This window comes from Lonchura striata, chromosome 39 (assembly GCF_046129695.1).
Source record: "Lonchura striata isolate bLonStr1 chromosome 39, bLonStr1.mat, whole genome shotgun sequence".
Lineage (NCBI taxonomy): Eukaryota > Metazoa > Chordata > Aves > Passeriformes > Estrildidae > Lonchura > Lonchura striata.
The window spans coordinates 697,370-722,476 of NC_134641.1; the positions used below are offsets into that span (position 1 = coordinate 697,370).

Genomic DNA, 25,107 nt, shown 5'->3' on the forward strand with positions numbered 1-25,107 from the left:
TCACGAGGTGGGGGAGGGGCGGGTCAGGGGGGCCTGGGGGTCCTCGCCGGGGGGGGAGGGGCCTTTGAGGGGGGTGGGGGAGGGGCTGGCCGGCGCCCCTCCCCCCCCGCCCGGGTGCACGACCAGCAGGAGGCGCTGTCCGAACAGGGTCAGCCGGCCTGGGGGCAAAAATTCCCGAAAAAAATTAAAAATTGGAATTTTGGGGAAGAAATCCCGGCCCAAAATTTCGTGAAATCGCCCAAAAAAATCCCGAAATCGCCCCGAAATCTGCTTTAAACCACAACCCCACCCCGGAAATTCTTCAAATCCCCTAAAATTCCCCCCAAAATAAACCAAATTTCCATGAAAACTTCTCTGACACCCCCGCCCAAAAAAAACCTTTCCGAATTATTCCTAAACTCCCCCAAATTTCTCCCCAAAATCTCCCAAATCCCCATAAATCTCCCCAAAATCTTCCAAATCCCCCCAAATCACCCCAAATTTCCCCCAGAATCCTCCAAATCACCCCAAATTCCCCTAAAATTCCCCCACATTTCCACAAATCCCCCCAAATCCTCTCTAAACACCCCCAAATTCCTCCAAATCCTCCAAATTCCCCTAAAACCCCAAAAAAAACCCCCAAAATCTCCCAAATCCCCCCCAATATCCCCCAAAACCCCCAAATTCCCCTGAAATCCCAATAAATCCCCCCCAAGCCCCCTCAGATCTCCATCAAACCCCCCAAAATTCCCATCAAACCCCCCCAAAATCCCCCAAATTCCCTAAAATCTCCCCAAAACCCCCCAAATCCCCCTAATTCCTCTAAAATCCCAATGAATCCCCCCAAATTCTCCCAAATCCCCCTAAAATCCTGACCAATCCCCCCAAATCCCCCCAAATTCTCCTAAAATCCCCTCCAAACCCCCCAAATTCCCCCCAAATCCCCCTCAAACCTCCATCAATCCCCTCCAAACCCCCCAAATCCCCCCAAATCCCCACCAATCCCCGCCAAATCCCCCCCAAACCCCTCCAAACCCCCCAAATTCCCTCCAAACCCCCCCAAATCCCCCCCAAACCCCCTCCAAACCCGCCAAATTCCCCCCAAATCCCCCCAACCGCCCCCAAATCCCCCCAAATCCCCATCAATCCCCCCCAAACCACTCCAAACCCCCCAAATCCCCATCAATCCCCCCCAAACCCCCCAATTCCCCCCAAATCCCCCCCAAACCTCCATCAAACCCCCCCAAACGCCCCAAATTCCCCCCAAACCCCCCCAAACCCCCCCCAAATCCCCCCCAATCTCCCCCAAACCCCCTCCAAACCCCCCCAAATCCCCACCAATCCCCTCCAAACCTCCCCAAATCTCCATAAATCCCCCCAAATCCCCCTCAAACCTCCATCAAACCCCCCCAAACGCCCCAAATTCCCCCCAAACCCCCCCAAACCCCCCCCAAATCCCCGTCAATCCCCCCCAAACTCCCCCCAAACCCCCCACATCCCCCTCAAATCCCCATCAATCCCCCCCAAACCCCCCTCAAACCCCCCCGTCTCACCGAGGGCGCGGCGCAGGGCCGGCGGCCGGGGCCCCCCCCGCAGGCAGAGCAGGTAGACGGGGGCGCCGGTGGCGGTGACGGCCAGGCCGATGCCGCAGACCAGCGGCTCCGTCCACACCGAGAAGAGCAGCAGGGCCCCCCAAAAGAGCAGGTAGAGCGCCGGGATCAGCAGCGGCACCTGCGGGGTCAGCGGGGGGCTCGGGGGGATCGGTTTTGTCAATGGGAATTCTCTGGGGGCGATCGTGGTAACGTTTCTTATGAATGGGACGCATGGGAATTCTCTGGAGGTGGTCATAGTAACATATTTTATGAATGGAGGGTGTGGGAATTCTCTTGGGGGCGTTCATAGTAATATTTTTTATGAATGGAGGGCGTGGGAATTCTCTGGGGACATTGATAGTAACATTTTTTATGAATGGGACGCGTGGGAATTCTCTGGGGGTGCTCATGGTAACATATTTTATGAATGGATAGCATGGGAATTCTCCGGGGAAATTGATAGTAACGTTTTTTATGAATGGGACACGTGGGAATTCTCTGGGGGTGCTCATGGTAACATATTTTATGAATGGATAGCGTGGGAATTCTCTGGGGGCGATCGTAGTAACATATTTTATAAATGGAGGGCGTGGGGAAATTGATAGTAACGTTTTTTATGAATGGGCGGCGTGAGAACTCTCCAGGGGTGCTCCTAGTAACATTATTTATGAATGGAGGGCGTGGGAATTCTCTTGGGGCATTCATAGTAGTGTTTTTTGTGAATGGGGAGCGTGGGAATTCTATAGGGGCAATCGTAGTAAGATTTTTTTATGAATGGAGGGCGTGGGAACGCACTGGGGGCAATTATAGTAATGGTTTTTATGAATGGAGGGCGTGGGAATTCCCCGGGGGTGCTCATGCCAACATTTTTTATGAATGGACAGCGCGGTTAGAAGGCAAAAGGGGCGTGGCTTGGGAGAAAAGTGGGCGTGGCTTGGCGTAAAGTGGGCGTGGTTTATCCCTTAAAGGGGCGAGGATTCGAGGCCAAAGTGGGCGTGGTTTAACCCTTAAAGGGGCGTGGTTTGGTGGGTAAAGTGGGCGTGGCTTAACCCTTGAAGGGCCAGCATCCCGGCTCCAAACTGGGCGTGGCTTATGGGCAAAGTGGGCGTGGTTTAGTCCTAAAATGGGCGTGGCTTGAAGGTCAAAGTGGGCGTGGCTTAACGCTTAAAGGGCCGTCGTCCCAGGTCAAAAGTGGGCGTGGCTTAGAGGAAAAGTGGGCGTGGTTTAGTCCTTAAGTGGGCGTGGCTTAACCCTTAAAGCAGGGTGATTTGCATGCCAAAGTGGGCGTGGTTTAACCCCTAAAGGGGCGTGGTTTTGAAGTCAAAGTGGGCGTGACTGAAGGATAAAGTGGGCGTGGCTTAACCCTTAAAGGGCCATAGTCCCACCTCCAAAGTGGGGGTGGCTTAGGGGCAAAGTGGGCGTGGTTTAGTCCTAGAGTGGGCGTGGCTTAACCCTTAAAGCAGAGTGGTTTGGACGCCCAAGTGGGCGTGGTTTAGTCCTAAAATGGGCGTGGCTTAACCCTTAAAGGGCCCGCGTCGCCGCTCCAGAGTGGGCGTGGCCAAATGCTCAAAGGGGCGTGGCTTATCCCGGAAGTGGGCGTGGCTGGGGCAAAGTGGGCGTGTCTTATCCCGGAAGTGGGCGTGTCTTATCCCGGAAGTGGGCGGACCGACCTTGATGGGGCGGGGCAGGCGCGGCTCCCGGCGGCGCAGCAGCAGCAGCCCGGCCACGGTGACGCCGTACCAGAGGTAATTAACGAAGCCGACGTAATTAATCAGCGTGTAGACGTCGCCCGTGGCCAGCATCAGCAGCGTGGAGACGCACTGCGGGGGGATCAGAGCTCCACTCCCAAATTCAGCCCCAAAATCATCCAAAAATTTATCCCCAAATTTCCCGAATTTATCCCCAAATTCATCCAAAAATTTATCCCTAAATTCCAGAATTTATCCCTGAGTTCATCCACAAATTTATCCCAAAATTCCAGAATTTATCCCCAAATTTATCCCGAAATTCCAGAATTTATCCCCAAATTTATCCCGAAATTCCAGAATTTATCCCCGAATTTATCCCCGAATTTATCCCGAAATTCCAGAATTTATCCCCAAATTTATCCCGAAATTCCAGAATTTATCCCCGAGTTCATCCACAAATTTATCCCAAAATTCCAGAATTTATCCCCAAATTTATCCCCAAATATTTCCCAAAATTCCAGAATTTATCCCCAAATTTCCCAAATTTATCCCCAAATTCAGCCCCAAAATTCCCAAATTTATCCCCAAAATTCCCAAATTTATCCCCAAATTTATCACCAAATTTCCCAAATTTATCCCCAAATTCATCCACAAATTTATCCCAAAATTCCAGAATTCATCCCCAAATTCATCCAAAAATTTCCCAAATTCATCCCCAAATTTATCGCCAAAATTCCCAAATTTATCCCCAAATTCATCCACAAATTTATCCCAAATTTATCCCCAAATTTATCGCCAAAATTCCCAAATTTATCCCTAAATTCATCCCAAAATTTATCCCCAAAATTCCCGAATTTATCCCCAAATTCATCCCCAAATTTATCCCAAAATTCCAGAATTTATCCCCAAATTTATCCCCAAATTTATCCCAAAATTCCAGAATTTATCCCCAAATTCATCCCCAAATTGATCCCCAAAATTTCAAAATTTATCCCCAAATTTCCCAAATTTATCCCCAAATTTATCCCAAAATTCCAGAATTTATCCCTAAATTCATCCACAAATTTATCCCCAAAATTCCAGAATTTATCCCCGAGTTCATCCACAAATTTATCCCAAATTTCCCGAATTTATCCCCAAATTTATCCCCAAAATTCCAGAATTTATCCCCAAATTTATCGCCAAAATTCCAGAATTTATCCCCGAGTTCATCCACAAATTTATCCCAAAATTCCAGAATTTAACCCCAAATTTATCCCCAAAATTCCAGAATTTATCCCCAAATTCATCCACAAATTTCCCAAATTTATCCCTAAATTTATCGCCAAAATTCCAGAATTTATCCCCAAATTCATCCCCAAATTTATCCCTAAATTCATCCCAAAATTTATCCCCAAAATTCCCAAATTTATCCCCAAATTTATCCCCAAATTTATCCCAAAATTCCCAAATTTATCCCCAAATTCATCCCCAAATTTATCCCCAAAATTCCAGAATTTATCCCCAAATTTATCCCCAAATATTTCCCAAAATTCCAGAATTTATCCCCAAATTCATCCACAAATTTCCCAAATTTATCCCCAAATTCATCCACAAATTTATCCCAAAATTCCAGAATTTATCCCCAAATTTCCCAAATTTATCCCCAAATTTATCGCCAAAATTCCCAAAATTATCCCCAAATTCATCCACAAATATTTCCCAAAATTCCAGAATTTATCCCCAAATTCAGCCCCAAATTTCCCAAATTTATCCACCAATTTATCCCAAAATTCCCAAATTTATCCCCAAATTCCAGAATATATCCCCAAATTTATCGCCAAAATTCCCGAATTTATCCCCAAATTCATCCCCAAATATTTCCCAAAATTCCAGAATTTATCCCCAAATTCATCCCCAAATTTATCCCCAAAATTCCAGAATGTATCCCCGAATTAATCCCCGAATATTTCCCAAAATTCCAGAATTTATCCCCGAATTTATCCCCAAATTTATCGCCAAAATTCCCAAATTTATCCACAAATTTATCCCCAAATTTATCCCAAAATTCCAGAATTTATCCCCAAATTTATCCCCAAATATTTCCCAAAATTCCAGAATTTATCCCCAAATTCATCCCCAAATTCATCCACAAATTTCCCAAATTTATCCCCGAATTCATCCCCAAATTTATCCCAAAATTCCAGAATTTATCCCCAAATTCACCCACAAATTTATCCCCAAATTTATCCTCAAAATTCCAGAATTTATCCCCAAATTCATCCCCAAATATTTCCCAAAATTCCCAAATTTATCCCCAAATTTATCCCCAAATATTTCCCAAAATTCCAGAATTTATCCCCAAATTTATCCACAAATTTCCCAAATTTATCCCCAAATTTATCCCCAAAATTCCCAAATTTATCCCCAAATTTATCCCTAAATTTACCCAATTTTTAACCCTTTCCTGACCCAAGTTTAACCTATTTTTTACCCAATTTTTCCCGTTTTTAACCCAATTTTCACCAAAATTTTAACCCTTTCCTCACCCAATTTTAACCCAAATTTTCCTGATTTTAACCCAATTTTTACCTGATTTTTAACCCATTTTCAACCCAATTTTAACCCTTTCCTGACCCAATTTTAACCCTTTCCTGACCAGTTTTTAACCCAATTTTCCCCAATTTTTTTTCCCGTTTTTAACCCAATTTTCACCAAAATTTTAACCCTTTCCTCACCCATTTTTAACCCTTTCCAGACCCATTTTTAACCCATTTTAACCCAATTTTTTGCCCACATTAAACATATTTTTCACCCGATTTTTCCCATTTTTAACCCAATTTTTACCAAAATTTTAACCCTTTCCTGACCCATTTTAACCCAATTTTTTGCCCACATTAAACCCATTTTTAACCCAATTTTCACTCTTTTCTGGCCATTTTTTAGCTATTTTAACCCAATTTTTACCAATTTTTGCCAATTTTCACTAGATTTTTAACCCTTTCTTCACCCAATTTTAACCCTTTCTTCACCTATTTTTAACCCATTTTCAACCCAACTTTAACCCTTTTTTGCTCATTTTTGCCCATTTTAAACCCAATTTTAACCCTTTCCTCACCCAATTGTAACCCAATTTTTTTCCCGTTTTTAACCCAATTTTTACCAAAATTTTAACCCTTTCCTCACCCAATTTTAACCCAAATTCTCCTGTTTTTAACCCTTTCCTCACTCAATTTTAACCCAAATTCTCCTGTTTTTAACCCTTTCCTCACCCAATTTTCACCCAAATTTTCCTGTTTTTAACCCTTTCCTCACCCAATTTTAACCCAAATTTTCCCGTTTTGAACCCTTTCCTCACCCAATTTTTAACCCTTTCTTGCCCCGTTTTTAACCCTTTCCTCACCCAATTTTTAACCCTTTCCTGCCCCACTTTTAACCCTTTCATGACTCGTTTTTCGCCCGTTTTTTGCCCTTTTTTTGCCCGTTTTTCGCCCGTTTTTCGCCGTTTTTCGCCGTTTCTCGCCCGATTCTCCCCGTTTTTTTTTTTTTTTTCGTTCCTCCCGTTTTTTTTTTCCCGTTTTTTGCCCAAATCCGTGTTTCCCGTCCCCGTTTGGCTCACGGTGAGCAGCAGGGCGGGCACGGGCGTGTGGCGCCGCACGTGGATCATGGCCAGCAGCGCCGGCAGCTGCCCCTCCCGGGCGCCGGCGTAGAACAGCCTGGGGGCGCCGCCGTGACGTCAGCGTGACGTCATCGAGGGGCGCCGTGACGTCATCGAGGGGCGCCGTGGCGTCATCGGGATGGCGGTGATGTCATTGAGAGGTGGTGATGTCATTGAGAGGTGGTGACGTCATCGAATGGGCGGTGACGTAATCGGCGGTGTGGTGATGTCATTGAGGGGCGCCGTGACGTCATCAAATGGGCGGTGACGTCATCGGGATGGCGGTGATGTCATCGAGAGGTGGTGACGTCATTGAGGGGCGGTGACGTCATTGAGGGCATGGTGACGTCATCGAATGGGCGGTGACGTCATCGGCGGTGTGGTGTTGTCATCGAGGGGAGCAGTGATCGGGATGGCGGTGATGTCATCGAGAGGTGGTGACGTCATTGAGGGGCGGTGACGTCATTGAGGGCATGGTGACGTCATCGAATGGGCGGTGACGTCATCGGCGGTGTGGTGTTGTCATCGAGGGGAGCAGTGACGTCATCGAGGGGTGGTGACGTCATCGAGGGGGCGGTGATGTCATCGGGATGGCGGTGATGTCATTGAGGGGGTGGTGACGTCATCGAGAGGCGCCGTGACGTCATCGTGACGTCATCGAGGGCGCCATGACATCATCGAGAGGGCGGCGACGTCATCAAATGGGTGGTGACGTCATCGGCGGCGCGGTGATGTCATCGAGGGGCGCGGTGACGTCATCGAGGGGGCGCGGTGACGTCATCGGGATGGCGGTGACGTCATTGAGGGGTGGTGACGTCATCGAGGGGAGTGGTGATGTCATCGAGGGCGCCGTGACGTCAGTGAGGGTGCGGTGACGTCATCGGGATGGCGGTGATGTCATCGAGGGCGCGGTGACGTCATCGCATGGGCAGTGATGTCATCAGGGGTGCGGTGACGTCATCGAGGGGCAGGAAATGAGGTGGAAATGAGGAAATGGGGATTTTGGGGGGTTTTGGGGGAAAAAATGGGGATTTTGGGGGGAAAAAATGGGGATTTTGGGGGGTTTTGGGGGAAAAAATGGGGATTTTGGGGGGGTTTTGAAGGGAAAATGGGGATTTTGGGGGGTTTTGGGGGAAAAAAGGGGATTTGGGGAAAAAATGGGGATTTTGGAGAGTTTGGGGGGAAAAATGGGGATTTTGGGGGGAAAAATGGGGATTTTTGGGGGGTTTTGGGGGAAAAATGGTCACTTTGGGAAAAAACAGGGATTTAAAAAGGTTTGGGAAGGGGGAAAATAGGGATTTGGGGGTTTTTGGGGGAAAAAATGGGAATTTAGGCAGGAAAATGGGGATTTTGGGGGAAAATTGGGATTTTGGAGGGTTTTGGGGGGAAAAATGGGTATTTTGGGGGGTTTTGGGGAAAAAAGGGGAATTTTGAGGGGAAAATGGGAGTTTGTGGGGGTTTTGGGGGGAAAATGGGGATTTTGGGGGAAAAAAAGGGGATTTTGGGGAGAAAAAATGGGAATTTTGGGAGGGAAAATGGGGATTTTGGGGGGAAATATTGGAAAATTTGGGGGGAAAATGGGGATTTTGGAGGGTTTGGGAAGGGGAAAATAGGGATTGGGGGGGGGTTGGGGGAAAAAATGGGAATTTTGGCGGGAAAATGGGGATTTGGGGAAAAAATGGGAATTTTGGGAGGGAAAATGGGGATTCTGGAGGGAAAATGGGAATTTTTGGGGGAAAATAGGAAATTTTTTGGGGAAAAATAGGAATTTTGGGAAAAAAATGGAAATTTGGGGAGAAAAAAGGGAATTTTGTGGGTTTTGGGGAAAAAATGTGGATTTTGGGGGAAAATGGGGATTTTGAGGGAAAATGAGGGAAAATTTAGCAGAAAAATGGGGATTTGGGAGGAAAATTGGAATTTTTTGGGGAAAATGGGGATTTTGGGGGGAAAAGGGAAACTTTTTGGGGAAAAATGGGAATTTTTGGAAAAAAATGGAAATTTGGGGGAAAAAAAAAGGAATTTTGAGGGTTTGGGGAAAAAAAGGGAATTCTGGGGGGGGAAATGGGGATTTTGGGGGAATAATGGGAATTTTGGGGGATTTTGGCAAAAAAAAAGATAATTTTGGTAGAAAATTGTAAATTTTGGGGGGGAAAACAGGAAAATTGGGGATTTTGGGAGAACATTGCAAATTTTGGAGAATTCTGGAGAGAAAATTGTAAATTTGGGGGATTTTGGGGGGAAAAAAGGAATTTTTGGATATTTGGGGGGGGGGAAATGAATTTGAGGGGATTTGGGGAATTTTGGGGAGATTTGGGGAAAATCGGGAATTCTGAGAAGGAAATGGAAATTTTGGGGAATTTTGGAGCGAAAATTGGGGAATTTTTTGGGAGATTTGGGGGAAAAATGGAGAAATTTGATGGGAAAAATGACAAAAAATGAGGGAAGATTGAGGGAATTTTGAGAAAAAGAAGAAACATTTAGGAAAAAGAAGAAAAATTCCAAGAAATTTTTGGAATTTCGGGAATTTCGGGAATTTTCTCACCTGGAGCAGGTGAAGAGGAGTAAAAAATGGTAAAAAAATGACCAAAAAATGAGGAAAAATCGGGGAAAAATCAGGGAAAATTCTGGAAAAATCGGGGGAAAATTCTGGAATTTTTGGGAATTTTGGGAATTTTGGGAATTTTGGGAATTTTCTCACCTGGAACAGGTGAAGAGGGGTAAAAAATGGTAAAAAAAATGACCAAAAAATGAGGAAAAATCGGGGAAAAATCAGGGAAAATTCAGGAAAAATTGCTGGAAAATCCTGGAATTTTTGGGAATTTCGGGAATTTCGGGAATTTCGGGAATTTTCTCACCTGGAGCAGGTGAAGAGGGAGCCGTTGACGCCGCCGAAGGTGGACAGAGCCACGGCCAGAGGCATCACCCAGGCCAGGGGACCCAAAACCTTCTCCCCAAAAGTCTGCGGGGAAAAAAAAAAAAAAACCCAAAATTCCCCAAAAATTCCCCAAAAATTCCCAAAATTCCAAAAATTCCCGATTTCCCCCTCAAATTCCCGATTTTCCCCCAAAAAATCCAAATTTTCCCCCCAAAATTCCCAATTTTTAACCCAAAATTTTCCCGTTTTTTCCTCCATTTTCTCTCTTTTTTTTTTTTCAGAGTTTTCCCGATTTCGGAAATTTTCCCCCCAAATTTTTTTCCCAAATTTCCCACATTTCTCCCCCCCCAAATCCTCATTTTTTTTACCCAAATTTCCCCCTTTTTCACCCAAATCTCTTCATTTTTCGCTTTTCAGCTGTGCCCAGGTGAGCCCAAAACCCCCAAAATCCCCATTTTTCAACCCAAAAATCCCCATTTTTACCCCCAAAAAAATCCCCATTTTCCACCCCAAAAATCCAAATTTTTCACCCAAATTTCCCCATTTTTCACCCCAAATTCCCCATTTTTCAACCCACAAAATCCCAATTTTTCACCCCAAAAATCCCCATTTTCAACCCAAATTTTCCCTTTTTTCTTTTCCCCCATTTTTCTCCATTTTTACCCGATTTTTCCCATTTTCCCCCCATTTTCAGCACATTTTCGCCATTTTTTTTGTTTCCCCCCATTTTTTCCCATTTTTCACCTGATTTTCCCCATTTTTTTTGTTTTCTCCATTTTTTCCCATTTTTCACCCAAATTTCCCCATTTTTACCCCCAAAAATCCCCATTTTTCCTTCTAAAATCCCCAATTTTCACCCGATTTTCACCCTTTTTTACCTGATTTTTGCCACTTTTTTTCTTTTTCCCCATTTTTCAACCCAAAAATCCCCATTTTTACCCCCAAAAATCCCCATTTTTCACCCAATTTCCACCTTTTTTTTTGTTTTTCCCCATTTTTTCCCCATTTTTCCCTCTAAAATCCCCATATTTTCCCCCATTTTTCCCTCTAAAATCCCCATCTTTTCCCCATTTTTTTCCCAATTTCCACCTTTTTTTTCCCTGTTTTTTCCCTCTAAAATCCCCATATTTTCCCCATTTTTCCCCCATTTTTTGCCCAATTTCCACCTTTTTTTTTCCCCGTTTTTTCCCCATTTTTCTCTCTAAAATCCCCATTTTTCACCCAATTTCCACCATTTTTTTTTTGTTTTTCCCCATTTTTCCCCCATTTTTCCCTCTAAAACCCCCATTTCTCGCCCATTTTTCCCCATATTTTCCCCATTTTTCGCCTGATTTTCACAATTTTTTTTTTGTTTTTCCCCATGTTTTCCCCATTTTTCCCTCTAAAATCCCCATTTTTCCCCCATTTTTTGCCCAATTTCCACCTTTTTTTTTCCCCGTTTTTTCCCCATTTTCCCCTCTAAAATCCCCATTTTTTGCCCGATTTCCCCCATTTTTCCCCATATTTTCCCAATTTTTCGCCCAATTTCCACCATTTTTTTTTTGGTTTTCCCCATTTTTCCCCCATTTTCCACCCAATTTCCACCATTTTTTTCTGTTTTTCCCCATTTTTCCCCCATTTTCCCCTCTAAAACCCCCATTTCTCGCCCGTTTTTCCCCATATTTTCCCCATTTTTCGCCCGATTTTCGTCATTTTTTTTTTGTTTCTCCCCGTTTTTCGGCCCGTTTTTGCCCGTTTCCGCCCCTTTTCGCCCCGTTTCTCGCCCACCACGGCCACGGCGCGGCTCTGCAGGATCTGGCGCGGGCTCAGCGCCGCCAGGTACGCCACGTTGGCCGCCACGTACAGGAAGGTGACCAACGGGATGGAGATGGCGATGGCCAGGGGCAGGTTCCTGCCAGGCGAGGGGAAAAAACCCAAAAATGTGAAAATTCACCCCAAAATCCAGCCCGAAATAGCAGCAGAACATGATCAGGTGGGGCAAAAACAGCGAAAAATGCAAAAAAATCCACGCAAAAACCACCCAAATCAACCCAAAACCACCTCAAATCAACCAAAACCACCCAAAACCACCCAAAATCACCCAAAATCAGCTCAAAACCACCCAAAATCACCCAAAATCAGCCCAAAACCACCCAAAACCACCCAAAATCACCCAAAATCACCCAAAATCACCCCAAAATCACCCAAAATCAGCCCAAAACCACCCAAAATCACCCAAAATCAGCCCAAAACCACCCAAAATCACCCCAAAATCACCCGCGATGGCCAGGGGCAGGTTCCTGCCAGGCGAGGGGAAAAAACCCAAAAATGTCAAAATTCACCCCAAAATCCAGCCCGAAATAGCAGCAGAACACGATCAGGTCGGGCAAAAACAGCGAAAAATGCAAAAAAATCCACGCAAAAACCACCCAAAACCACCCAAAACTGGCTCAGGTGAGGACAGGTGAGAGCAGAGAACCCAAAAATGTGAAAATTCACCCCAAAATCCAGCCCGAAATAGCAGCACAACACGATCAGGTGGGGCAAAAACAGCGAAAAATGTAAAAAAATCCACACCAAAATCACCCAAAACCACCCAAAACCACCTCAAATCAACCAAAATCACCCCAAATCACCCAAAACCACCCAAAACCACCCAAAATCACCCCAAAACCACCCAAAACCACCCAAAACCACCCAAAATCACCCAAAACCACCCAAAACCACCCAAAACCACCAAAATCACCCCAAAATCCCCATTTCCCCCCAATTTTTTCTCCTTTTAATCCCATTTTCTCTCACTTTTTCCCCATTTTCCCCATTTTTTCACCGTTTTCCCCAATTTTTTCCCCGTTTTTCCCAATTTTTCCCGATTTCCCCCATTTCCCCCCATTTTCCCCCCATTTTTCCCCATTTTTCCCCATTTTTCCCCCATTTTTTCCCCTTTTTCCCCCATTTTTTCCCCATTTTCCCCCCATTTTTCCCCCTATTTTCCCCATTTTCCCCATTTTCCTCCATTTCCCCCATTTTTCCCCAATTTTCCCCATTTTCCCCCATTTTCCCCCCATTTCCCCCATTTCCCCATTTTTCCCAATTTCCCCCCTTTTTCCCCCATTTCCCCCCTTTTTCCCCATTTCCCATTTTTCCCAATTTCCCCCCTTTTTCCCCATTTTTCCCCATTTTTCCCAATTTCCCCCCGTTTTTCCCCCCTTTTTCCCCATTTTTTCCCCATTTTTTTCCCCCATTCTCCCCATTTTTCCCAATTTCCCCCCGTTTTCCCCCATTTCCCAATTTCCCCCATTCTCCCCATTTTTCCCAATTTCCCCATTTTTCCCCATTTCTCCCCATTCTCCCCATTTTTCCCCATTTCTCCCCATTCTCCCCATTTTTCCCAATTTCCCCCCTTTTTCCCCAATTCCCATTTTCCCCCATTCCCCCATTTTTCCCAATTTCCCCCCATTCTCCCCCCTTTTTCCCAATTTCCCCCCTTTTTCCCCAATTCCCATTTTCCCCCATTTCCCATTTTTCCCAATTTCCCCCCATTTTTCCCCCATTTTTTCTCGTATTTCCCCCATTTTCCCCCATTTCCCCCATTCCCCCATTTTTTCTCGTATTTCCCCCATTTTCCCCCATTTCTCCCCATTCCCCCATTTTTCCCAATTTCCCCCCTTTTTCCCCCATTTTCCCACCTCCGGGGCTCCCGCAGCTCCTCGGTGACGTAGTTGAGGAAGTTCCATCCTCCGTAGGCGAACGATCCCTGCAGACAGGCCAGGAACAGCGGCCCCACGCCCGGGCCCGGCCCCGCGGGGAACGCGCGCCCCGGCCGCAGCCACTCGTGCTCCCCTGCCCGAAAACACGGCACGGAATTTGGGGCAAATCCCGCCAAAATCGGGAAAAAAAACCCGGAGAAAATCCGCCAAAATTCGGCGAAAATCGGCCAAAAAACGCATTTTTTACGCATTTTTTACGGATTTTTTATCATTTTTTTCCGTTATTTTTTACGTTGTTGATCGAATTTCCCATATTTTCCCCATTTTTCCTATTTTTTCCCCAATTTTTCCCGATTTTCCCCATTTTCCCCACCTTTTTTCCCATTTTCCCCCATTTTCCCCCAGTTTTCCCCATTTTTTCCCATTTTCCCCCATTTTTCCCCAGTTTTCCCCATTTTTTCCCATTTTTTCCCTTTTTTTCCCATTTTTCCACCATTTTTTCCCAATTTTCCCCATTTTTCCCCATTTTTTCCCATTTTTCCACCATTTTTTCCCAATTTTCCCCATTTCCTCCCCATTTTTCCCATTTTCCCCCATTTTTTCCCATTTTCCCCCATTTTTTCCCATTTTCCCCATTTTTTCCCATTTTCCCCCATTTTTGACACTTTTTCCCATTTTTCCACCAATTTTCCCACATTTTTCCCATTTTTTTCCCATTTTTGACACTTTTTCCCATTTTTCCACCAATTTTTCCCCATTTTCCCCCATTTTTTCCCATTTTCGCCACTTTTTCCCATTTTCCCCCCATTTTTTCCCCAATTTTTCCCAATTTCCCCCATTTTTCCCCATTTCCCAGGCCAGGAACAGCAGCCCCCACTCGTGCTCCCCTGCCCGAAAACACGGCACGGAATTTGGGGCAAATTCCGCCAAAATCGGGAAAAAAAACCCGGAGAAAATCCGCGAAAATTCGGCCAAAATCCGCCAAAAAACGCATTTTTTACAGATTTTTTATCATTTTTTTCCATTATTCTTTATGTTGTTAATCAAATTTCCCATATTTTCCCCATTTTTCCCAATTTTTTCCCCATTTATTCCCAATTTTCCCCATTTTCCCCACCTTTTTTCCCATTTTCCCCCATTTTTTCCCATTTTCCACCAATTTTCCCCCATTTTCCCCCATTTTTTCCCATTTTCCGCCAATTTTCCCCATTTTCCCCACATTTTTTCCCATTTTCCCCCATTTTTTCCCATTTTCCGCCAATTTTTCCCAATTTTCCCCATTTTCTCCCCATTTTTTCCCATTTTTGCCACTTTTTCCCATTTTTCCACCAATTTTTCCCCGTTTTCCCCCATTTTTTCCCATTTTCCACCAATTTTTCCCCATTTTTCCCCATTTTTTCCCATTTTCGCCACTCTTTCCCATTTTTCCACCATTTTTCCCACATTTTTTCCCCAATTTTTGCCATTTTTCCCGTTTTTCCACCAATTTTTCCCAATTTTCCCCATTTTTTCCCATTTTCACCACTTTTCCCCATTTTTCCACCAATTTTTCCTAATTTTCCCCTTTTTTTCCCCAATTTTTCCCATTTTCGCCACTTTTTCCCATTTTCCCACCATTTCCACCCAATTTCCCCCATTTTTCCCAATTTCCCCCCATTTTTCCCCATTTCCCAGGCCAGGAACAGCAGTCCCCACTCGTGCTCCCCTGCCCGAAAACACGGCACCGAATTTGGGGCAAATTCCGCCAAAATCGGGAAAAAAATCCGGAGAAAATCCGCGAAAATTCGGCCAAAATCGGCCAAAAAACGCATTTTTTACGCATTTTTTACGGATTTTTTATCATTTTTTTCAGATATTTTTCACGTTGTTAATCGACTTTCCCATATTTTCCCCATTTTTCCTATTTTTTCCCCAATTTTTCCCAATTTTTCCCATTTTCCCCACATTTTTCCCATTTTCCCCCATTTTTTCCCATTTTCCACCAATTTTCCCCATTTTCCCCACATTTTTTCCCATTTTCCCCCATTTTCCCCCAGTTTTCCCCATTTTTTCCCATTTTCGCCACTTTTTCCCATTTTTCCACCAATTTTTCCCAATTTTCCCCATTTTTCCCCCCTTTTTTCCCATTTTTGACACTTTTTCCCATTTTTCCACCATTTTTTCCCAATTTTCCCCATTTCCCCCCCATTTTTCCCCGTTTTTGCCCAAAATCCCCGTTTTTCCCCCCATTTTTCCCCCCATTTTCCCCCATTTCCCCGTTTTTGCCCAAAACCGCCGTTTTTCGCCCCGTTTTCTCACCGCGGGCGATGAGGACGGCGCCGGCGCCCACGATCAGCGCCAGGGCCAGGAGCTTCCCCGCCGTGAACACGTCCTGCACACGCGTGGCCCAGCGCACGCTGCCGCAGTTCACCCACGTCAGCAGCACTGCTTGGGGCGAAAAACGACGATTTTGGGTCACTTCGAGAAAAAAAACTGCAATTTTCGGGAAAAAACGGCGATTTTGGGCGAAAAAACGGGGATTTTCGGCGAAAAAACGGGGTTTTTGGGGGGGGAAAATGGGGAATGGAAGGGTTAAAAAAGGATCAGGTGAGAAGAGGGAAAAAATTGGGTTATTTTGGGGCGAAAAACGGCGATTTTGGGTCAGTTCGGGAAAAAAACGGCGATTTTCGGGAAAAAAACGGCGATTTTCGGTGAAAAAATGGGGATTTTAGGGGGGAAAATGGGGAATGGAAGGGTTAAAAAAGGATCAGGTGAGAATAGGGAAAAAGTTGGGTTATTTTGGGGTGAAAAATGGCGATTTTGGGTCATTTTGGTGAAAAATGGAGATTTTTGGAAAAAAAATGGGGATTTTTGGGAAAAACGGGGATTTTAGGGGGAAAATGGGAATTAAAGGGTTAAAAATGGGGTTAAAAGAGGCTCAGGTGAGTCCCAAGTGAAAATTGGGAAAATTTGATGATTTTGGGGTGAAAAATGGGGATTTTGGGTCATTTTGGTGAAAAAAATGGGGAATTTCAGTGAAAAAAACGAGGGTTTGGGGAAAAAAAAGAAATGGGGATTTTCGGTGAAAGAAATGATGATTTTAGGTCATTTTGGGGAAAAAAATGGGGAATTTGGGTCACTTTGGGAGAAAAAATAAAGATTTTGGGTCATTTTGGGGAAAAAGCAGCGATTTTGGGTCATTTTGGGGAAAAAAATGGGGATTTTTGGGTCATTTTGGGAGAAAAAATAAAGATTTTGGGTCATTTTGGGGAAAAAGCAGCGATTTTGGGTCATTTTGGGGAAAAAATGGGGATTTGGGGTCATTTTTGGGGTAAAAATAAGGATTTTGGGTCATTCTGGGGGGAAAAATTGGAATTTTGGGTCATTTTGGGGGGAAAATTGGGATTTTTGGGGTAAAAATGGGGATTTTTGGGGCATTTTGGGGGAAAAAATGGGAATTTTGTGGCATTTGGAACCACTTTTGGCTCATTTTCTCCATTTTTGGGTCATTTTCTCCATTTTTCACCATTTTTTCACCATTTCTTGTGTTTTTTCCCGGATTTTTTGGGGAATTCCCAAAATTCCGGGAATTTTGGGATCACTCAAGGACTCAGGTGAGCCCCAGGTGATTTTGAGGCCAATTTTGGTCATTTTTGGTCAATTTTCAGCCGTTTTTTGCCGTTTTTTGCCGTTTTTTCCCCGTTTTTCCCTGGATTTTTTTTGGGAATCCCCAAAATTCCGGGAATTTTGGGATCACTCAAGGACTCAGGTGAGCCCCAAGTGATTTTTAGGCCAACTTTGAGTAAATTTTGGTCAATTTTCAGCCATTTTTTGCCTGTTTTTTTCGCCCTTTTTTTCACCGTTTTTCCCCCGTTTTTCGCCATTTTTTCCCCATTTTTCCCCGGATTTTTTTTGGGAATTCCGGGAATTTTGGGATCACTCAAGGACTCAGGTGAGCCCTAAGTAATTTTGAGGCAAATTTCGTGTCAACTTTGGTCAATTCTCAGCCGTTTTTCGCCGTTTCTTCGCCGTTTTTTCGCCGTTTTTCGCCGTTTTTTCGCCGTTTTTCCCCGGATTTTTTTTGGGAATTCCCAAAATTCCGGGAATTCCGGCGACTCACGCAGGCAGGCGGCGGCCAGGAGGCGCAGGGCGGGCTCGGGGGTGCCGCAGGTGGGGAAGAGCGGCTGCAGGACGTAGTTGGCGAAGGTCAGGGCGATGACGGCCTGGTTGGTCGGGTAAATCACCAGCACCGAGATCCAGAGGCGCAGGAATCTGGGCGGAAAAAAGGGAATTTTGGGAAAATCCCCGCGCGGGACGGGTTGGGGAAAAAAAACGGGGCGAAAAACGGGGAAAAAACGGGGAAAAACGGGGAAAAAACGAGGCGAAAATCGAGATTTTTGTTGCGTTTCGCCGCGGGAAATTCCAGCCCGAAAATTGCCAAAAGTCTTCCCAAAATTGTGTAAAAATCTGGGCTAAAATTCCCAGAAAATCCCCCGAAAATCTCATAAAATTCCAACCCTAAAAACCCCTAAAATCTGGTAAAAATCCCATGAAATTCTGGCCTAAAATTCCCAGAAAATCCCCCGAAAATCTCCTAAAATTCGAGTCCTAAAATCCCCTAAAATCTGGTAAAAATCCCATGAAATTCTGGCCTAAAATTCCCATAAAATAACCCACAAAAATCTCCTAAAATTCCAGGCTGAAAATCCCTGAAAATCCCTTAAAAATCTGGACTAAAATTCCCAGAAAAATCCCACAAAAAATCTCCAAAAATCCCCAAAAATCCGGTAAAAATGCCACAAAATTCCAGCCTAAAAATTCCCATAAAATCACAAAAAAATCTCCTAAAATTCCAGTCTTAAAAATCCCAAAAAAATCCCCCAAAATCCCTTAAAAATCTGGCCTAAAATTCCCATAAAATCCCCCAAAAATCTCCTAAAATTCCAGTCCTAAAATCCCCAAAAATCCCCCAAAATCCCTTAAAAATGTGGCCAAAAATTCCCAGAAAATCCCCCAAAAATCTCATTAAATTCCAGCCCAAAAATCCCAAAAAATAGGCGGGAAACTGACACAGATTGGCGGGAAAATGACAGGAATTGGCGGGAAACCAGCACAAAATGGCGGGAGATGAACAAAAATTGGCGGGAAATTGACAGAAACTGGTGGGAAAGTGACAGAAAATGGCGGGAAACCAACAAAAATTGGCGGGAAACAGACAGGAAATGGCGGGAAACTGACAGAAAATGGCGGGAAACCGACACAAATTGGCGGGAAAGCGACAGAAATTGGCGGGAAATCGACAGAAAATGGTGGGAAACTGACACAAAATGGCGGGAAATCGACAGGAAATGGCGGGAAATGGACTAGAACTGGCGGGAAACCGACAGGAATTGGCGGGGAATGGACTAAAAACGGCGGGAAAGCGACAGGAATTGGCGGGAAATTGCCAGAACTGGCGGGAAACCGCCACAAAATGGCGGGAAAGCGACAGAACTGGTGGAAAGCGGCAGGAATTGGCGGGAAAGCGCCAGAAGTGGCGGGAAAGCGGCAGGAATTGGCGGGAAAGCGACAGAAATTGGCGGGAAACCGGCACAAAATGGCGGGAAAGCGGCAGGAGCTGGTGGGAAAGCGGCAGGAATTGGCGGGAAATGGACTAGAACTGGCGGGAATTGGCGGGAACTGGCGGGAAAGCGTCAGGAACTGGCGGGAAATGGACTAGAACTGGCGGGAAACTGACAGGAATTGGCGGGAAAGCGGCAGGAATTGGTGGGAAAGTGACACGAATTGGCGGGAAAGCGACAGAAATTGGCGGGAAACTGGCACAAAATGGCGGGAAAGCGACAGAAATGGCGGGAAATGGACTAGAACCGGCGGGAAACCGACAGGAATTGGCGGGAAAGCGCCAGAACTGGCGGGAAACCGACAGGAATTGGCGGGAAATTGCCAGAACTGGCGGGAAAGCGACAGGAATTGGCAGGAATTGGCGGGAATTGGCGGGAAATGGACTAGAACCGGCGGGAAAGCGGCGGGAATTGGCGGGAAAGTGCCAGAACTGGCGGGAAAGCGGGAGGAATTGCCGGGAAAGTGGGAGGAGTTGGCGGGAAAGCGCCAGAACTGGCGGGAAAGCGGCAGGAATTGGCGGGAAAGCGGCAGAAATTGCTGGGAAAGCGGGAGGAATTGCCGGGAAAGCGGGAGGAATTGGCGGGAAAGTGCCAGAACTGGCGGGAAAGCGGCGAGAATTGGCGGGAAAGCGGCGGGAATTGGCGGGAAAGCGCCAGAACCGGCGGGAAAGCGTCGGGAATTGGCGGGAAAGCGCCAGAAATGGGCAGGAAAGCGCCACAAAATGGCGGGAAAGCGCCACAAAGCGTTGGGAATTGCCGGGAAAGCCTCGGGAATGGCCTGGAACCGTCGGGAATTGGCCTGGAACCGTCGGGAATTGCCGGGCTCACCCCGGCAGCGGGCCGAAGGCGCGGCCCACGTAGGCGTAGTCGCCGCCGGGCCGCGGCAGCGCCACGCCCAGCTCGGCGTAGCAGAGCGCCCCCAGCGCCGTGACGGCGCCCGCCAGCGCCCACACCAGCAGCGCCGGCCCCGCCGCGCCCGCCTGCGCCAGCACGCCCCGCGGCGCCACGAAGATCCCCGAGCCGATGATGTTCCCTGCGCGGGGGAGAGGGGAAGGGGGAAATTGGGGAGTTTGGGGGGAATTGGGGGGGATTGGGGGGTTTGGGGGGAAATTGGGGGGAAATTGGGGGGAAATTGGGGAGTTTTGGGGGGATATTGGGGGTTTTCAGGGGAAATTGCGGATTTTTGGGGGGTTTTAGGGGAAAAATTGGGGGGTTTTTGGGGGGAATTGGGGGTTTTTGGGGGGAAATTGGGGGTTTTTGGGGAAAAATTGGGGGTTTTTGGGGGAAAATTGGGGATTTTTGGGGGGAATTGGGGGTTTTTGGGGGGAAAATCGGGATTTTTGGGGAAAAATTGGGGGTTTTTGGGGGAAAATTGGGGATTTTTGGGGGGAATTGGGGGTTTTTGGGGGGAAATTGGGGGTTTTGGGGGGAAATTGGGGGTTTTTGGGGGAAATTGGGGATTTTGGGGGGAAATTGGGGATTTTTGGGGGGAATTGGGGGGTTTTGGGGGGAATTGGGGGAAAATTGGGGATTTTGGGGGGGAAATTGGGGGTTTGGGGGGGAAATTGGGGATTTTTGGGGGGAATTGGGGGTTTTTAGGGATTTTGGGGGAAATTGGGGATTTTTGGGGGGAAATTGGGGATTTTTGGGGGGAAATTGGGGATTTTGGGGGAAATTGGGGATTTTTGGGGGGAAATTGGGGATTTTGGGGGAAATTGGGGGTTTTTGGGGGGAAATTGGGGATTTTGGGGGAAATTGGGGATTTTTGGGGGGAATTGGGGGTTTTTGGGGGGAAATTGGGGGAAAATTGAGGATTTTGGGGGGGAAATTGGGGGTTTGGGGGGAAATTGGGGGAAAATTGGGGATTTTTGGGGGGGAAATGGGGATTTTGGGGGGCAAATTGGGGGGTTTGGGGGGAAATTGGGGGAAAATTGGGGATTTGGGGGAGAAATTGGAGATTTTTAGGGGGTTTTAGGGGAAAATTGGGGATTTTTGGGGGGAAATTGGGTTTTTTTAGGGATTTTTGGGGGGAAATTGGGGATTTTTGGGGAAAAATTGGGGATTTTTTGGGGGGGTTTAGGGAGGAAAAATTGGATTTTTCAGGGATTTGGGGGAATTGGGTAATTTTAGGGGGAAATTGGGGATTTTTGGGGGATATTGGGGGTTTTTGGGGGGTTTTAGGGGAAAAATTGGGGATTTTTGGAGGGAAACTGGGGATTTTTAGGGGGTTTTAGGGGGAAATTGGGGATTTTTGGGGGAAAATTGGGGATTTTTGGGGAGTTTTAGGGGAAAATTGGGGTTTTTTGGGGGGGAAATTGGTGGTTTTTAGGAGGTTTTAGGAGGGAATTGGGGATTTTTGGGGGGAAATTGGGGATTTTTTTGGGGGGGTTTAGTGAGGAAAAATTGGATTTTTCAGGGATTTGGGGGAATTGGGTAATTTTAGGGGGAAATTGGGGATTTTTGGGGGGAAATTGGGGATTTTTGGGGGGAAATTAGGGATTTTTGGGGGGAAATTGGGGATTTTTGGGGAAAAATTGGGGTTTTTTAGGGATTTTTGGGGGGAAATTGGGGATTTTTGGGGGGAAATTGGGGATTTTTGGGGGGAAATTGGGGTTTTTTAGGGATTTTTGGGGGGGAATTGGGGATTTTTGGGGGGTTTTAGGGGAAAAATTGGGGATTTTTTTGGGGGGTTTTAGGGAGGAAAAATTGGGATTTTTCAGGGATTTTGGGGGGATTGGGGATTTTTGGGGGGAGATTGGGACATTTTGGGGGGAAATTGGGATTTTTTTGGGGGAAATTGGGAGAAAATTGGGAATTTTTGGGGGGAAAAATTCGGGAAATTTGGGAGATTTGGGGGGAAAATTGGGATGTCTGAGGGGGTTTTGGGGGAAATTGGGGATTTTGGTGGAGGAAATCAGAGGAAAATTGGGAATTTTTAGGGTTTTTTAGGGTAAAAAATCAGAAGGTTTGGGAAGAAAATTGAGAATTTTTGGTGTTTTGCAGAAAAATTGGGAATTTTTAGGGGTTTTGGGAAAAAAATTGGGAATTTTTTGGGGGGGAAATTCGGGAAATTTTGGAGGATTTGGAGGGGCAAATCAGGAGATTTTGGGCAAAAATTGGGATTTCTGAGGAGGTTTTTGGGGGTAAATTGGGAATTTTTAGGGGTTTTGGGGGAAGAAATTGAGAATTTTAAGGGATTTGGGCAGGAATTGGGAATTTTGGTCGGAAAATTGGTAATTTTTGGGGTTTTTGGGGGGGATTGGGAATTTTTAGGGATTTTGGGAAAAAAATGGGAATTTTTAGGGGGTTTAGGGAGGCTTTGGGGGAAATTGGGAAATTTTAGTGGTTTTTGGGGGAAAATCGGGAATTTTTAGGGGTTTTAGGGACATTTCAGTAAATCAGGGATTTTTAGGGGGTTTGGAGAGGTTTTGGGGAAAAATCAGAAATTTTTAGGATTTTATGGGGGAAAATCCAGGATTTTTAGGGGTTTTGGGGGAGGTTCTGAGAAATTTGGGAATTTTGGGGGGTTTTGGGGAATTTGGATTCCCAGCCTGATTAAATTCCCTGGATTTGGGGCAAAAAATTGAGGATTTGGGGCAAAAAATTGGGATTTTGGGCAATTTTGGGAGATTTGGGGAAAAAAAATTGATGATTTGGGGCAATTTTAGGGGAACTCAGGGGAATTTTGGAGGAATTTGGGGCAAAAAAATGGGATTTGGGGCAATTTTGGAAAATTTGGGGCAAATAATTGGGGATTTGGGGCAAATTTGGAGGATTTGGGAAAATTTTGGAGGAATCTGGAGAAATTTTGGATGATTTGGGGCGAAAAATTGAGGATTTGGGGCAATTTTGGAGGATTTGGGGCAAAAAAATTGGGGTTTGGGGCAATTTTTGAAAATTTGGGACAATTCTGGGGGATTTGGGGCAATTTTGGGGCAATTTTGAAGGATTTGGGGCAAAAAATTGGGATTTGGGGTAATTTTGGAGGAATTCAGGGGAATTTTGGGCCAAAAAATTGAGATTTGGGGTAATTTTGGAGGAAATTTGTGGGTTTGGGGGGATTTGGGGCAATTTTGGGGGAATTTGGGGAAATTTTGGAGGAAATTCGTGGTTTTGGGGAGGATTTGGGGCAATTTTGGGTGATTTTGGGGTAATCTTGGAGGAATTTCGTGGTTTTGGGGAGGATTTGGGGCAATTTTGGGTGATTTTGGGGTAATTTTGGAGGAATTTCGTGGTTTTGGGGAGGATTTGGGGCAATTTTGGGTGAATTTGGGGAAATTTTGGTGGTTTTGTGGACACAAAAATCCCAGACCTGCAAATATTCCCAAGATTTGGGGCGAATTTGGGGAATTTTGGGGGAATTTGGGTCGATTTAAGGCAAAACTGGGTCAATCCCGGGTTGGTTTTGGGGGGGATTTTGGGGGGAATTTGGGGAATTTCGGGATCTGGAGGGTCCCGAGGAAATCCTGGGAATTCTGGGAGGGATTTGGGGGATTTGGGGGGAATTTGGGGGGGTTTTAGGGCGATCCCGAGGGCCGAGGGGGGAATTTAGGGGGGTCCGGCTGTTTATTTGGGTTTAAAAAACCCCAAAAAAACCCCCAAAAAGCCCCAAAACTCCCCAAAAAAAACTCGAAATTTTCCGGGCGAACCCTGAAATTTTTTTTTTTGTGTTTCCCCAAAAAAATCCGCGGAGGTTTTGGGGGAAAATCCCAAAATTTCCTCAGCCCCGGGGGGTTCCCGAGGGACAACGCGGAGGAGCCCGATGGAGAAAAAATCGATATTTTTGGGGGGGGGTTTTAAGGCGATTTTTGGGGATTTTGGGCAATTTGGGGTTAAAGGGGTTTTGGGGCGTTTTGGGGGGTTTTTGGGGGGATTTTTGGGGATTTTGGGGATTTGGGGAGGGGTCCCAAAAACTCACCCACGATGATCCCGCAGGCGCTGAGGAGCCCGATCTCCTTTTTCAGTGCCACTCCTCCCTCCTCTTCCTCCTCTTCCTCCTCTTTTTTCGGGCTTTTTTCCCGGTTTTTGGCGGCGGATTCCATCGGGAATTCGGGGTTTTTTGGGGTGGAAAAAAAAGGGAAAAATCAGGGGTTAAAATGAGGGAAAAAAGGGATTTTTTGGGGGTTTTTTTGGGGAGGAGGAGGAAGGGCAGAGGGAGCCTTGGGGGTGACCTTCGGCCTCGCCGGGGCCGGACTTTGCCAGCGGGAGGAGGAGGAGGAGGAGGAGGAGGAGGAGGAGGGATAAAAAAAGGGTGGGAGGGGGAAAAAAATTAAAATCAAATCAAATAAATTAAATAAGTCCCCGAAATGGGGGAAAAAATCAGCCTAATATGGTTAAAAATCAAAGAAAAGCGACTCAAAAGTGCCAAAAAAAGTGAATAAAGTGGCTCAAAATCACACAGAAGTAACACAAAATTGGTTAAAATCTCATAAAAGTGACGCGAAATAGATAGAAATTTTAAAAAATCACACAAAGCGGCTTCAAATCTCATAAAATGACAAAAAGTGTCGCAAAAGTGACCAAAAAATGGATGAAAATTAAACAAAAGTGACGCAGAATTGATTAAAATCCCATAAAAGTGACACGAAGTTGATGAAAATGTCCCGGAAGTGGCACAAAATGGGACAAAATGGCTGAAAATCAAAAATTATTGACACGAAGGGGCTTAAATTGAATAAATTTGGCACAAAACGGATCAAAGCGCCCCAAAAGTGGCACAAAATTCATCAAAATCGAGCAAAGTTGACACGAAACGGCTCCAAATCGAACCAAATTGGCACAAAATCGGTTAAAAATCCCATAAATTTGACACGATATGGCTCAAAATCAAACAAAATTGGCACAAATTTGGTTAAAATCCTATAAAAGTGACAAAAAAATGGAATAAAATGCTTCGAAAGTGACACAAAATGGCTGAAAATTAAACAATACTGGCCAAAATGGCTCAAAATCAAACAAAAGTGGCACAAAGCTGTTTAAAATCCCATAAAAGTGACCAAAAAATCGATGAAAATTCTCCAAAGTGGCAGAAAATGGGACAAAATGTC

At 45.6% G+C, this 25,107-nt stretch overlaps 1 protein-coding gene across 1 annotated transcript; it reads right to left on the reverse strand.

The window, feature by feature from the left end:
* LOC110483426 (large neutral amino acids transporter small subunit 2) lies at positions 1–24,246 on the reverse strand. The gene is made up of 11 exons (XM_077789903.1): positions 23,979–24,246; positions 19,889–20,093; positions 17,560–17,711; positions 15,759–15,884; positions 13,440–13,593; positions 11,539–11,662; positions 9,752–9,855; positions 6,858–6,954; positions 3,242–3,391; positions 1,533–1,710; positions 1–158 (listed from the first exon to the last, which is right to left on the reverse strand). The coding sequence occupies exons 1-11, from the start codon at positions 24,100–24,102 to the stop codon at positions 1–3; spliced, it is 1,572 nt and encodes a 523-aa protein (XP_077646029.1). The 5' UTR covers positions 24,103–24,246.
* Positions 24,247–25,107: the final 861 nt, after the last annotated feature.

What these genes read in the sequence shown, in the direction of transcription:
- LOC110483426 (XM_077789903.1), bottom strand. Translation starts at nt 24,102, where the DNA reads ATGGAATCCGCCGCCAAAAACCGGGAAAAAAGCCCGAAAAAAGAGGAG. An exon ending in CCTGGCCGCCGCCTGCCTGC is followed by an intron (nt 15,885 to 17,559) that starts GTGAGTCGCCGG and finishes CGCCCCAAGCAG; the next exon opens with TGCTGCTGACGTGGGTGAAC. An exon ending in GCCTGCCCCGCCCCATCAAG is followed by an intron (nt 1,711 to 3,241) that starts GTCGGTCCGCCC and finishes CTGACCCCGCAG; the next exon opens with GTGCCGCTGCTGATCCCGGC.